Source organism: Malurus melanocephalus, unplaced genomic scaffold (assembly GCF_030028575.1).
Source record: "Malurus melanocephalus ecotype Western Australia unplaced genomic scaffold, MMel_1.1 scaffold_13, whole genome shotgun sequence".
NCBI lineage: Eukaryota > Metazoa > Chordata > Aves > Passeriformes > Maluridae > Malurus > Malurus melanocephalus.
In genome coordinates, this window is record NW_026623245.1 from 302,296 (window position 1) to 315,956 (window position 13,661).

The 13,661-nt window shown below is 44.5% G+C and overlaps 1 protein-coding gene across 3 annotated transcripts in view; it reads left to right on the top strand.

The window, feature by feature from the left end:
• Positions 1–13,661, top strand: part of CFAP61 (cilia and flagella associated protein 61) — an 86,754-nt gene that overhangs the window by 49,141 nt on the left and 23,952 nt on the right. For all 3 annotated transcript variants that reach the window (XM_057381704.1, XM_057381686.1, XM_057381696.1), the window contains 4 exons: positions 2,778–2,946; positions 4,819–4,975; positions 9,878–10,167; positions 13,316–13,643. In XM_057381704.1, coding sequence (XP_057237687.1) covers positions 2,778–2,946; positions 4,819–4,975; positions 9,878–10,167; positions 13,316–13,643 — 944 coding nt within the window. The remainder of the gene's footprint in view (positions 1–2,777; positions 2,947–4,818; positions 4,976–9,877; positions 10,168–13,315; positions 13,644–13,661) is intronic.

The following is a 13,661-nucleotide window of genomic DNA, read 5'->3' on the forward strand; positions in this document are numbered from 1 at the left end:
TACAGTATTTTTGGCTTTTATTTTGGAATAAATCATCACTGTGGACTCGAACATGATTGTTTGGAACATTGAGGAGCATTGAATTAAAAATGAACAGTTATTCTGAATAGTTGGGGAATGCACTTAGTGTAAGTTATTTAGATTTGGTATGTGACTCTTTGGAGCCTTCATATTGTGTTTTACCAAATCTTTTCCTCAGTGAGCAGCAATGCACTAAAGGGCTGGCTTTTCAAATGACAAAACAGCTCCAAATCTGCTTGCTGAACCTTACAAATGAAATCTCTACAAAGATATGAAAATGGTCTAGTGGAACCTGTTTAAAACCCACTGATTTCATTCGGAATTTTGTCCTGACAAGGAATTTTTTTATATGTAGTTGCCTGTATTAATTTTTGTAGTGTATAAAGGGGTGTGTTCAAGTGCAAATGTAGCAAATGAAGGAATTTTATGTTCAAATAAATCTATCTACTCTTTTTCCTAAGTTCACTCTAGAAAAGTTCTACTAACAAAGCATCCTTCCTGACAGAAAGTTGCAGTTCAGAGCTGCCTCACCAGATTTAGCTGTTAAAATCTGAAAGCAGATTAAGAGTGAAAATTGAACTCTGCAGGGTATGATTTCTGAAAGCATCCCTGTGATTTTGGAGTGTTAGTCTCCTGGGAGCTGTGTACCTCAATTATAAAAGTGCTTTTGAAAACCTTCCTGTGTCCTTAATGTCCATTTATTTATAGATTTCTGCATTATTACAGTTTAGAATTGTCAGTGGTTTTCTTCCCTTATTTATTTGCCTCTGGTGTCTGTGAGTACAGAGGACACAGAGCACCTCAGAAAACCTRAGGCAACTCAGTCTTAAAATTCCCCAGGTCATGAAAGCAATTGTATTTGTCCTGAATGCCAGCTTTAGGAATTTTTTATCAACAATTAACATAGAACCAGGAGCTTTGTGTTGGGATGTGTGTCCTGGTATTAATGGCARAGTAGCAGCTGTCAATGCAGGTCTCTGCCCACACTCTCTGCTGCAGCTGCTGGTGTCACAGAACAGTATCAAATGCTGGAACATGGCCCCAGCCCCTTCTGTTTAATCACTTCTAGGCCTAKGGGAGAAAGTGGAATATTTTTCATCACTAAGTATCAATAGAAAGTTGAGTTCTTGGGCTGCTAATGGCCATGAGTTTAGTTTGGCAGGTGGACTGTATTTTCTACAGTGACTTGAGCTGACTGCCTGGGTGAAGCCCAGGGTCTCTGTATTGGCCATTCCCATCCTGAGGTCCTGGCAAAGGTGAGACTCAGCTTCTTTCACGTAGTATGTTCACAGTCCTTATTTTTGCTATGTTGCTCTGGTCTCACAAGCCAGACATCCTTGTGACACCAACCATTTGTCTTTTTTGCTTGTTTTARACCTGTTGCATTCTTTTTCACAGATCCTATGGGTTTATTGCTCTACAAAGCTATAAATGGGTTTGTGCAGTTCTGCTGAAAGAACCTAATTGAATAGGCTTTGCCTGGTGCAGGTTTCCAGTATCAGGGAGGTACAAAGTTGAGCCCAGCTGGATTTGTGCAGTGGCCAGCAACCTTCTGTGCATTTCCATGATGAGCCATTGCCAGGSTCAGTAGTGTTCATGAATCATGATGGACCTTAGCTGGGAACGTTCTCTCTGGTCGGCCTCACATTTTATAGTGATGTGTCTGTCACCCACTTGTATGGAATTATTTTATCTCTAGGAATCTTTGTCTTTGCAGAAGACGATGAAGCAAACAGCACAAAAGGAATAATAAGTGTCCTGGTATTTGCTTGGTTGGACATACTTCGTGGGGCCACACTCTGAGCCTTAAAAGACCTTTGGATAGAATTGTAATTTTCATTACTGGGACATTAAAAGAGACTTTGTTCCATTTGGATTTTGCTTTAAGATTGGCTTTTTTAAATAGCAGCTTTCAGATCTTTGATACTTCTTTCACTCACAGGGATATCCAATGCTTTTTGCTTGGAATGGGCTGTAGCACCCCTGAAATGTGAAAAAAGCAAACCTTGTTCCRAKACTGTTAAAGTCAACACGTGACTTKAGGGTACTGGCACCRAATTGACACTGCCAGAGCATGTTGCTTCKGATATGTGCTCCATGCACACCCTAAACACCCTGGAGCTCAGGACTAGTTTAATATGTTTTCAGAATTTGTCATTCTTGCATTGGGGAAAAGTTAATTTTGAAAAGAGTCACCAGTAGGAAATTTGAGATGTCTGCCTTTTATTTCTAGTTCTGAAAACCATTTTTCTAGCTTTCCACTTACTTTTAAACTTCTTGGACTAATACTTTGGAACATGGATGCTAAAATGATAGAGTGCATTCCATGCATTTGCATCTCACCATAGCCATGATGGTGAAGTGGAATAGCAAAGGAAGGACAGTGGGGAAAAAGCTGAATAAGGAAGTCTTGTCTTGGAGAAAGAGTTGAACTGTTATTTTCTTTACAGTTTCAAAAGCCTCCACATTGCATCAGCCTGCAAAGGAAAAGAGAGTAAAGCATATATTTCTGACTTCGTTCTTGAATTATGTGGTTGTGAGGGCTAGTGCTGGAAGGGATTGTTTGGTTTCTGCAGAAAGTTGTCAATTTGTAACTGAGTATTTCCTAATGCCTGATCTTTTGCCACAGAGTGCTGTAAACTCACAGCAAGGGAGCGGGCAGAACCACTGGGGGCCTGGGCCGAGCTCACCAGATGTCTAATTAATGCCTGCTGTCAGCTGCTGAAATGTCACTTACAGATATTCTTTCTTCACAGCCACTGTTTTAATGATGAAGATTATGCACAGATGTCACTTTGTTCCTGGGTTAATGTTGTGGTTGGTAAAATGACTGGCATAAACCGCACTGCCAAATACGTCGTTGTTTCCAAGGAGGACATAGTGCCGTACGATTACCTGGTTCTGTGCACAGGACAGAGCTACCAGGTGAGGTGTGTGCAGAGTGGAAACCAGCACAATATTCCCAGGTTTTCTACARTCAGTGGTGTTCCTAGGATTAAACAGAGCAGCCTTAGCACGGGTAGCACCCGGCAGTTTGCAGCCCTTCAGTGCTGCAGGTTGGGCTGTGTCGGTGCCGCTGCCGAAGCCAGAGAGGAGGGTTGGACAGAATTTTTCACCAGCAGTTTACTGTGCAGGGTTGGGCATGAGGCAAAGCTGCTGGTGTTTTTGCCACCATAACCATTAAACCTGCTAAGAAGCAGGCTCAACTGACATGTGGCCCCAGTTAAGTCACAGGAGACTTAACTCCAGCTGGTCTAACACCATTTGACCTASTTCTGGAAACAGAGAGAATTCCTTATCAAATTAATTACTCACCTCACGTGATGACCATGCCTAGRCACATCCATAATGTTGCTTGGTATTGTAGCACACAGCTGAGTTTCCAGTGAGACTGAAGCAGACCCACTACTGCATGTAAGAAGTGGAATCAAGCTGAGCTCCAGCCCTACTCAGACTCCCTGGGCAGAGTGGCTTCTGCCTCTTGTATCCCCATGAGGCTCTCAGGCCATGTAACCAAACAGGCAGCTTGGTACAGCTCCCTTGCTGCAGGGTTTTGCTTTACCTGGGTRGTTTGAGGTAGAGTTGCATGCAAGGCATTTTGCCTTTAAAATCAGGAGATGGATGTGAGTACGTTTGCAGTTTTGCAGTGCTATCCCATGTCCCACAGCAGTGTCTGGCTGCATGTGTGCAGCATRCTGCATTGTCTGAGATTCCTTCTCAGAGCAGAGCCATGCTTAAACAGCAGCCCATGGCTACTGTTCAGCAGGGATGAAACAAAAACTGAAGTGTGGGCTGAAAAAGTGCTCCTAGGATAAGGTGTTTGGAGGTAACTCTGACTAGCAAAATATTTTTAAACAAGTAACTACAGTGGAGGACAAAGAAAGATAAAGAAAGCAAGAGAAAAGGCAGGTTTTATCTACCTTTTAAAGGAAATCCCATCATCTCATCTATTCTCACTTTTAAACTATACMAAAGGATAAGAAGAAATTAGTGGCTTCTGTTTTATTACACAAAGCTCTAGTACATTCTTTTTATAAATTATCCCTTATTCAGTAAGCTGCCAAGTTAATGCTCAGTAAAACATTATCTGTTAYGATTTAGAGATTTACGCGTTGAGTAAGATTTTTTTGGTGTCACGCTTGTTTTTATATGACCCAATAGTATTTCAGCTGATCTGGTTGGCAGTGAGAACAGGGTTCAGGATGTGCTCAGTGGTACTGAGGAAGTCAGAGATGAGATTGCCTTTTTGCTCTGTACAGCTCAGATTGAGTTTGTTATTGTAAAGCAGYATTACACAGTGAATGTATTAGTGAATCTTTGCATTTGAACCATCAAGCAGGTTTTGATCCCTTTCTCTGGGACAAAACCTGTTGTTGACCTGATTTTTGCTGACAAAAGGTGGATGCAGTCTGGCTTCACAAAGACTTCCAAGGGCCATTTGAAGTGGTCTGTTATTCAGAGAGGTGCTGATATCCCTCTGCTGGGTGTTGGGACATTTCTGCTGTTTGCTGTGCAGTCCCTGGTGTTTGCCATGTGCCCCCACTTGTACTGGCACTGCTGTTTGAAATGGTCACCCACATCCCACAGGAAATAGGTAATACATGCACACATGTGTACAGTCAGATCGGTGTGAATCCATGTTCCTGTGGCCGTGGATGTGTTTGCTGCTGCTGAGTGTGACAGAGGGTTGCGATGTGCCAGGGCAGCAGCCATTGGGTAGCCAAAGTGGGAGTGTCATTGTCTTTTAGCATCTCCAAGTGCTGTGCCATATATCCACTCACCAATTCGTTTCTCCAGGCCTTGGCTCCCACAGAAGGAGAGATCACTGAAGTCATGACTAAGTGGCCACAGAGATACACAGAGGAAGTCCCTTCCAATCACTTCACTCTCAACGATGCCCAGGACTGCTTAGAGGCAGCATGCTGGCTGGAGGAAAACCTTGTCAGCTCCGAAGGTAARGGGCTTCGTTAACACACACACACAGTTACAGAAATGTTTTCTAGGCTTATTATTTCCTTTATTCCATGGTATAATTGGCATCTGATTAATTCTAACATAGTCTTTCATCTGCTGTGCTTTGTTTTCCAGGTTAATTTATAATTTTTTGTCATTTTTGATACCCAACATATTTAGCTGGGAAAGAAAGGTTTGAGATAGATTAATTATCTGCAGTTATTATATAAAACAAAATGAGTCCCAAATGTAAATCTGTCCRGAGTCATTAATTAGCCAATTAAATAATAATTTAATTAGTGGATGTGTTTTTCTGTTGTATAGAAAAATATCTAGATTTGTGGCATAACACAAAGAAAACAAGTCTAAATTAGGAAGTCTCTGCCCGCATTGTATTTAGTTGCATCAGTTTACAGATTTTCACATAGAACTGCAAGCTCCTGGTACTTTTTAACCCTTAAAATCAGACATTTGTGGAGATGTGCACCATYCCTGTATTTCCTCAGCCTCGTTGCATGTGCTCTGTATGTCATTAGTTCATCACACACTGTGTGTGTGCACTGTGGAAAATATYTGGGACTGTCCAGGTTTCTGATTCAACTTTGAACCATAGAAAGAGAGACAGAATCAGTGAGTGCATGTAGTGTCAGTTCTTGCTGGCTCTGAGTTAGGCCAGTTCAGAGCAGGCAAGCTGTCTTTGTGAGGAATTCCTGTTGGCACAGTGCAAGAGGAGGATTTGTTGAAGATGTGTTTTACCTGCCTTGATTGTAGAGTGTGATGAGAATTGGCAGTGATTTGGCGTGGTGCAAGGTTCACTCCTGCTTGGCAATCCTTTAGAGAAGTTCTCAAGATGCTGGAAATTCCTTTATCATCCTCCAGGTCTTGCTGTGAGCAGCACAGGAATCCATAAACATGGCAGCATTTTCTCAGACAGCTTCCTGGCCTTGGGCACATGGTGAAGGCTCTGGAGCAGTCCAGCTCCACCTGTCCTCCAGCTGGTACCAGCCCCTGCCCACACAGTCCTGCTGGTGTCCAGCTGATACCTGCAGCTGACTTTGCATAAACAGATGAGGTTGTTAGTTTTCCCGGTTTGCTGCTGCTAGTCCTTCATGTAAATCCCTGAGTTCCCAGTCCTGGAATGTGYTCTGGTCCCCCTGTGCAGGGATCTGCTCGGGAGCAGCCATCAGCTGGGATGCACAGCACTGGGAGGATTGGTTGCTCTGCAGCAAATGGCAYGATCACAGTGCCTCACCTGTCTTGGCAGGAGTGCCCCATCTCCAGTAGTACTAAAGTCATAGGGTGTTCATCTTAACTTCATTATTGCTGCTGGCCTTGGCTGCAGYGTGGAGCTGCATCTCTTCATCAGGCACTGGTCTGTCTTTATGTGTAGAGAAGGTTAATTCATGCCTCCCAATGAGGCCAATCTGGAGGGACTTTAGGAGATGTGGTCAAGGAGAGTTGTGACACCTTCCTGTTTCCCCCTGCTGTGGTTTCAGTTCCCTTTCCTTGYTCTTCCCATCACATTCTCTGCTGCTGTGCAGAGTGCCCAGCTGGAGAGGTCTTTCTCCACTGATCTCAGTTTCTCTTACTCCTCATCCTGCTTCTTTTTCTGTCAATGGTTCTTACAAACACTGTTCTTTCAGTCTTGATAGYTGTGACAGGGCTCTGGGAGGGCTTTCTGCTGCCTGGAGCACGGAAACAGGGCAAGGACTGGCCCCACAGCTACCACTGTGGCTTCACTGATGAAACCCAGCCACCTAATGCATAGAACCTGTTACAACTGTAATTGGGACTAATTGAAATTCATCTCCTATTAGCTCTGCACTTCCCGTAAAATAAAAGTAGGATGGAAGTAAAGTAARGAGCAAAACTGCTTTAATGGCTCAAAATGGAGCAATTATATTTTTTCTCTTCACCTAAGCCTAGTTTGCTGCCTTGTTAAAAGCGTGTTTGTAGGAATACTCTTGCATTAAAATTCCAGTGCATGAATCACCAACCGAAGCCACCAATGCTTTAGTTCATACTGGGTTTCTCCTTTAGCTTTTGCAAACTGCAAAGATTCAGGTCACATYAGGGTCACCAAAATCTTTTGCTTCCACTTGTGGAAAATGAATGAGTCTGCTCTGCAGCTGAACACTGACATTCGGGTAATAAATGATAAAACTACTGTAATGATCTTTATTTATGGCTGTTTTTTTTCGGTAGAAGATTATTATGTTTACTCACAGATACATACATTTTCATGTAGTTAAATAATAAAAGCATCCTGAGGAACTGCTCTCTGTCCAGTGGACATAATTTCAGTCCATAATGAATATCTGTAGTTCCTAGACTACTAGCACTGTCATCTAAAAAGCCACTAATATTGTAATAAGCAGAAGCAGTAAATTGTTGATTTACAAGAGGTCAATAAAGGAGCATTGCTTTCCCTGATCTAATGCAGTTGTATTTAATATTACCATATAAAACAGAATTTTAGTTTTCCTTGAGAAATGTAAGACTCTCATCTGATCTTGCACATCCCCAAATGCCAGTGTCTAATACAGTACCTGAGCTTCTCTCTGAGGGTGAAGGTGTCTCAGCCCAGCCTTACCCTGGAGTCAGAAWAGTGCTTTGCTGGGCTGTACTTCTGGGAAACCCTCCTCATCCTCCTTTTCCAGCCACAGCATCCTTTTCACTCCTGATGTTTCAGTCCTTGCAAATTGAAAACATGTAAATGTAGCATGAGGCTATCAGCACCTGCACACCACGCTCCTGCCTGCACTGCCAGCACATGGAGTTAATAAAAATTAGTGTAGCAAAACTGCTCTTTACCMACAAGTTCTGCTGGATTGCTTCTTGCATTACACCCTGCTGCARCAGGGAAAAACCAATCAGGCTTATGTCTTCTCTTTTGGCTCTCTTCTGAGGCTGGTGCAGCTGCAGACATGTTTCCTGGCAGGCACAAGCTGTGGGATAGGTTCTTCTGGCTTGGGAAGCCAGGTCAGTGATGGACACATTAGACAGAATTCCTGTATTCTGATATTTATTAAAGTAGGAAAATCTCTTTCTTCTTATGTTTTGAAATTGATGTATTTGCAGGTAGAATGGTTCTGTCCCTCTGGTCACTTCCGTGAACAGTGAAAAAGTGTTTTCCATCATTGCTGTGCAGTGTACTCATGGGGCAAGTCTTGTCTCTGGCAGCTATGAAGAGAGATGTTTCTTTGGCAGCTACAAGTAGCCAAACTGATAGGGACAAATAAAATAACCTTGTAGTCAAARGGGAATAGTAGAACATCTGTTAACATTTTTATCATTAATATTCTCGGGAGCTGATGCTGTGAGCATGCTCAGTTTAGTATTACCCTGCATCTCATGCAGTAAAACATGGTCCAGTGAGATTAGTTTAGCCTATGAAATAATACAATTTAGAGTATAGGGGACGCTGTCACTTGTGGCGAGACGTAAATGTCACTGCTGAGGTAAACGTGTGAGTTGGTTGTAGCACTGCCCAGGTGTGGGACATTAAACCACTGGGAAGGTGCTTTTTAGGCATGCTTGTGCTGACAGGTCAAATGTGAAACACCATCAGACCGGGCGTGCATGAGCTGATGTGGACATGGGCAGGCAGGTGGAGGTGTTCCTGCTTCTGTCTGAACCCCACAGCCAGAGCTTGAGGCTGGAGCTGGGGGGCACGTGGTGCACAGAGAGCCAGCAGGGCTGGGCTCTGGCCCTCGTGGGRAGGGTCCCTAGCCCCCAGGAGCTGGGGCTGTTTGTCTGGATTACTCAAAGGCTTTGTGGGTTACATAGCAGACAAATGGTTCCTATTCCAAGCAGGGGCACAGAGAGATCTGGGAGGAGAGGTGCACATCTCAGTCCTGCTCAGAGGAATGTTTGTGAGTTTTGTATTAAACCACCCTGAGATAAAACACACAGCTGCTCCACTGTGTCCCAGCTCTGCCTCCCTTATTGCCAGGAGGGCTTTAGCCATTAGGCTGAAGAGTCCCCTTGTGCTCACACAGAACAAACCCTCCCCTCCTCATATTCCTGCTCAGCACTGACTGTGCCRTTTGAAGTGTCACCAGGTGTGGACSAGAAGGAGCAGGGCCCTGCCCTGMAGCTCTGCAGTGCCAGGCAGKAGGGCYGGGTCAGGTCTGAGCTCCCTATGCCTGGGGTGGGAGGATGGAGCTGTTTTCAGGAGTGGTTTTTGTGCTGTGCTGACACTCATCAGAAGAAGCGGCAGTTGAAACGTGCTGCTGTCACAGCAGCTGCTCAGATGGATGGCTGCCTCCAGCTCGCTGAGCTCCCTGCAGTGAGCAGGGATGGAGCTGGCTCTGGGTTGGGCATTGTGCCATGTGCAGCTGCCTTCAGAGTGGTGCTGAGCTCTTCCCACCACCAGGGACAGGTGCATCTGCAGGGCCATCCCCATTCTYTGGAGATCAGGCTTTGGCAGAAGGGAGTGGCAGCACTGGTGACCTCTGTGTGGCACAAGGGCTTGTTGGCTATAACTTGGCCTTTCCACAGTTTGTGGAGGTTTTCTGCATGATGTACTGAATTTGATTCTGTCTGCTCCCCCCTCCATCAGTCCTGTGAATGAGCAAAATTAAGAAGAGAGGAAAATAAAAATGGTGTTTTATTAATTTATTTACCCCTAGAGGCTTTTCAATCAAAATAATTTCAAATTATGGGGTCAGGATGAGTATCATACTTCTGTGTTAAGTACTTGCCTACTTTGTGGGATGTTTTGTACAGATTCTTCACTAAATTATCGTAGCTGCTGTTGCTAGGTAACATTGTTTGCTTCATAGCATCAGAGAAATAAGAGGGTCAAAGAGAGCAATTCCATGTTATTATCATCTGAGTTATACTAATAAGGTTTTCATTGTATGTCTTACAAATCTTTTTCCCTTTTYTTTCCTCTTAGGGAACGTCATTGTCTATGGGAATACAACTGACATTTACACCACGGTAGAAACCCTCTTGTCCCTCGGGATTGAGGGTTCCCGCATCCATCTTGTGCAGGCTCCGCTCAGCTCTGCCGGTCCCTGCCTCAGTGACGCTGCCCTGGAGCGTGTGGTGGGGGAGGCCCTGGCAGAGGCGGGTGTGGCCGTGCACCCGGCCAGTGTCCTGGCACAGTGGGGCCAGGATGACCAGGGCCTCATTACCTGGGCTGCCTTCACCACTGCCACAGAAGACCTCCGACTGCAGTGCTCAGTAAGTACATATTTCCTGTGCCTTTTCTTCAGGCTGGTTTTTTAACACCAAAGCCATCAAATGTAGATGGTCCCTCATTGATTTATCTTTTTCCYCACTGTCTCTATGTTGAACATTCACTTGTTAGTCTCAAGTAGTATTTTTTTTAAAAATCCAAATAAATGTGTTGTTAATGCCCTGACTGATTTGGATTAAAATGTATTTAAGTCACCTGACACACAAGTAGTTGTTCACTGYTGAGTGACAAATACTCTTAATTCATTTTGTAAGTAATTCCAGAAATCCTTTTCTTATTTAGATGTGCAGTTACTCCTGTCTATAGTTAYGTGCATTTGATTGTCATGGTAGAAGCCATAAGTGCTAGGATAGTGTGTAACTTTATGAAAACATATTTTAAGCAGGTTCCTTTCCCTCTACATCAACGATTGCAGGTTTTTCACTTTCAGTACTAATATCTCACGGAAACTGTAGGCATGTTTACAAGTGTGTCTCTGCTCTGAGACTGGGCGCAGGTTCTAGCCTTTCCTAAGGGTCAGGATAGTTCTGTTTCCCTTCATTGGGCTAATCCATAGGAGCAAACACTTCTGATAGGGTCACTTTAAAACCTGCATTTGTAGGGAGCTGATTGCCCCTCCACACTCCCCACTGTGTGTGCTCTCCTCTTTGCATCTGGTGGGTTTAACTGCAGAGAGGACAGGCGCTGTGCCCCTCCCAGAGAGCTCCCCAGGTGTCAGGGTCCTTGTTCCCCGCCCAGCTCTGCATCCCTTTTCTTTTTAACATAGGGATAGTAAAGGCCTTCTTGGTGGGGGTGAAGACCTCACACAACACTTTTATCCATAGTGGTCTCCTGATTTTGGTCTCCACATCAGTAGTGGTGTTCCTCTCACTCTTTCCTTGTATGCAGCTTTTCCAGTTCTCTTGATTTGAAATCTCTTTTAATCTTTCCACAGAGATCTCAGTTTGGTTCTTGTTTTTGCAAGTTGGTATCCGCTGACCACCTCCCCTTCAGCCCACCCCTCTTTTCCACACTGCCTTGCTTGTGTGATCTACCCTGTTCCTTCAGACCCCCCTTGCCTTGGGGTTTCTTTCTCTTGCCCATTCGTGCTCTGTGCTTGTCCTTCCTTCTTGAGGTCTCTTTCACAGCCTCGAAAATGAAACGCTAGCGATTACTTRCGATGTCAAGGGTCTTTGTATTCTCCAAAACCAGTTCAGTTGCCATGCAAGGCTCCTGTRTCTGCCTCCAGCCACCTGGGAGGCTGGACTTAGAGGAGGAGCAGGCTCTGGAGAGCAGCTCYGCTGGGAAGACAGCAGCACTCATGAGAGACCAGGCTCTGCAGGAATCAGCTCTGCAGCAACTCAGGGCCTTTTGGGATTTCAGCCAGTATCAACTGTTGATTGGCAGTTCTTGGGGGCTTAATTTGTTGAGTCCTGCAGGATAAAACAACAGGAGAAAATCTCTTCTTTCCCTAAAGCAGCAGCCTCCCTCCCTCCTCCCTCCCTCCTGCCCGGGCTGACAGATGGCTCCTGCCTGGAGGTTGCAGTGCTCCCCTCCCCTCTGGTGACACTGTCCTGCCTGTCAGCCGGCAGGATGTGGGGCTGTGTGGTCCTGTTACCCTCCAGGCAGAGCTTCCCTGATTTTTGGCTCTCTGACATGGTCAGAATTCCCTTAGCTGTGCATAGTTCATCACTTGGTTTTATCTATGTACAAGCTCAGGGGCTCTGGCTCCTCACTGCTGCATCTCTGCTTATGCCGATGTTGCTAACATTTCCAGCTCCCTTTGCTTCTTTCTCCTATGCCTCTTCATTCAGCTGGCTCATCCAGCCAGTTGAGTATCTGACACTTGCCCTTCGTCCCCAGGAAAGCTCTTTGCGGGTACAACTGGATAACACCTTTACCCCAGTTACAGCTGTGTCCTGAGCTGGTGCTCAGGGAAGGACAGATTATAGATGCTGCTTTGTCCTGGCACAATTATGTCTTGGGCTGTTCAGGATGRAGGCAGCAAGGGAAAATGTGCTCATCTGAGACCTTTCCACCCTTTCCTCAGCCTGTAAAGGAAYATTTCTTGCTGGAGGGGCACCAACTTGTCATCTAATGGTTTTAAAGGCTGAGGACAGTAATGGCAGGAAAAGCTCTGTGTGAGGGCTCTAGGGCTTCACAAACTTGTTTTGTCAGTTTTCATCTGTGTCCTTTGCAGACTGTGGTCTTGTTCAAAATATCTCTCAGCCTTGTCATTCTTACTCCTTTCACCCCTCAGTGTCTSGTGGGCTTTCTTGTTTTACACTCGTTGGGGCTGTGTTCTGCCAGCTCTCAGTTGATCTTTTTCCAGAGGATGCTTCTTGTGGTTGTTGCTTCTCCCACATCTGCAGTCTGCTCCCAGCACCATCTGCTTTGCAGTGCTGAATGCGCTGCCTCAGCTTCTGTGTGGGGACAGGAGCTCTGCTTCCTTGTGGCCCAGGAGAGGGACAGTACCATGAGAAGACAAAAGGAGAGAATTGTCACTAGTTCTTTCTTTAAGATTTAAAGCAGGAATTTATGGATTTAGAGTCCTTGGCCTCTGCAGCTTCCACTGACTGAAATTCTGCTGCTACAGTTGGAGTGAGGATGACATTTCCTCTGAACAAGTTTAATTTCTGATCTTTCCTTTTCATCAACTGTCCCTGTGCTGGTAGCTAAAGTAACACTGTTGGTAAACAGTTGGGAAAACACTTGCAATRCACAATTATCCTGTGAAAATCCAAATACATTGTGCTTTTCCGTTCCTTGTGGTTTCAGGTTGGCTTGAGCATTTGAAAGAAAACAAACTKAACAGAGGGTTCAGATCTATGTTACATGCTTGTACTAACACAAAAAATATGCCCACTCAGGCTGTTTGACATAGCAAATTTTGAAGTTTTAAAACTATGTAGTAACCAGAAGCAAATGATTCTTGTTTAGTAATTCTCATTTCTACTGTCTTAATCTTAACTTTGGTAGCTGTAAATGCTGGATTAGAAGGATCTCTCTGCTGTGCCAATGCTGTCAAAATCATACTGTATTTTACATTCTTGTTTTTTAAAATCACATTCAGAATGAAGTCTGGGTTTTGATTTATGAAATCAGCCAGTAAGTAATATAYGATAACTTACACTTATATACATCCCTTTTTAGGCATTTTTTAGCTTTGCCTACAGAAGAGTGGATTATGAAACCTTTAAGGCCATCAATGATTCTTGCCTTGTTTTTGATGGAAGGCTTGTGATTGATGCCAAATTCCACACCAATGATGTCAACATCAGGGCTGCAGGTCCTCTGACAAAGTTCTCCAGGAGATACTATAGAGATGAATTGACACACAGCAACTTCAACTCCAAGGAGGTTGGCTTTGAGCTTGCTGCATCCATGCTGAGTCTTTTTGATCCAACCTGTCAGCCCAGTTCTGAGACACCAGAAGGCTCAGACAGACTCATCCCCATGTACAAAATGTGTAAGGTTCAAGGTATGTCCAGCTGTATTT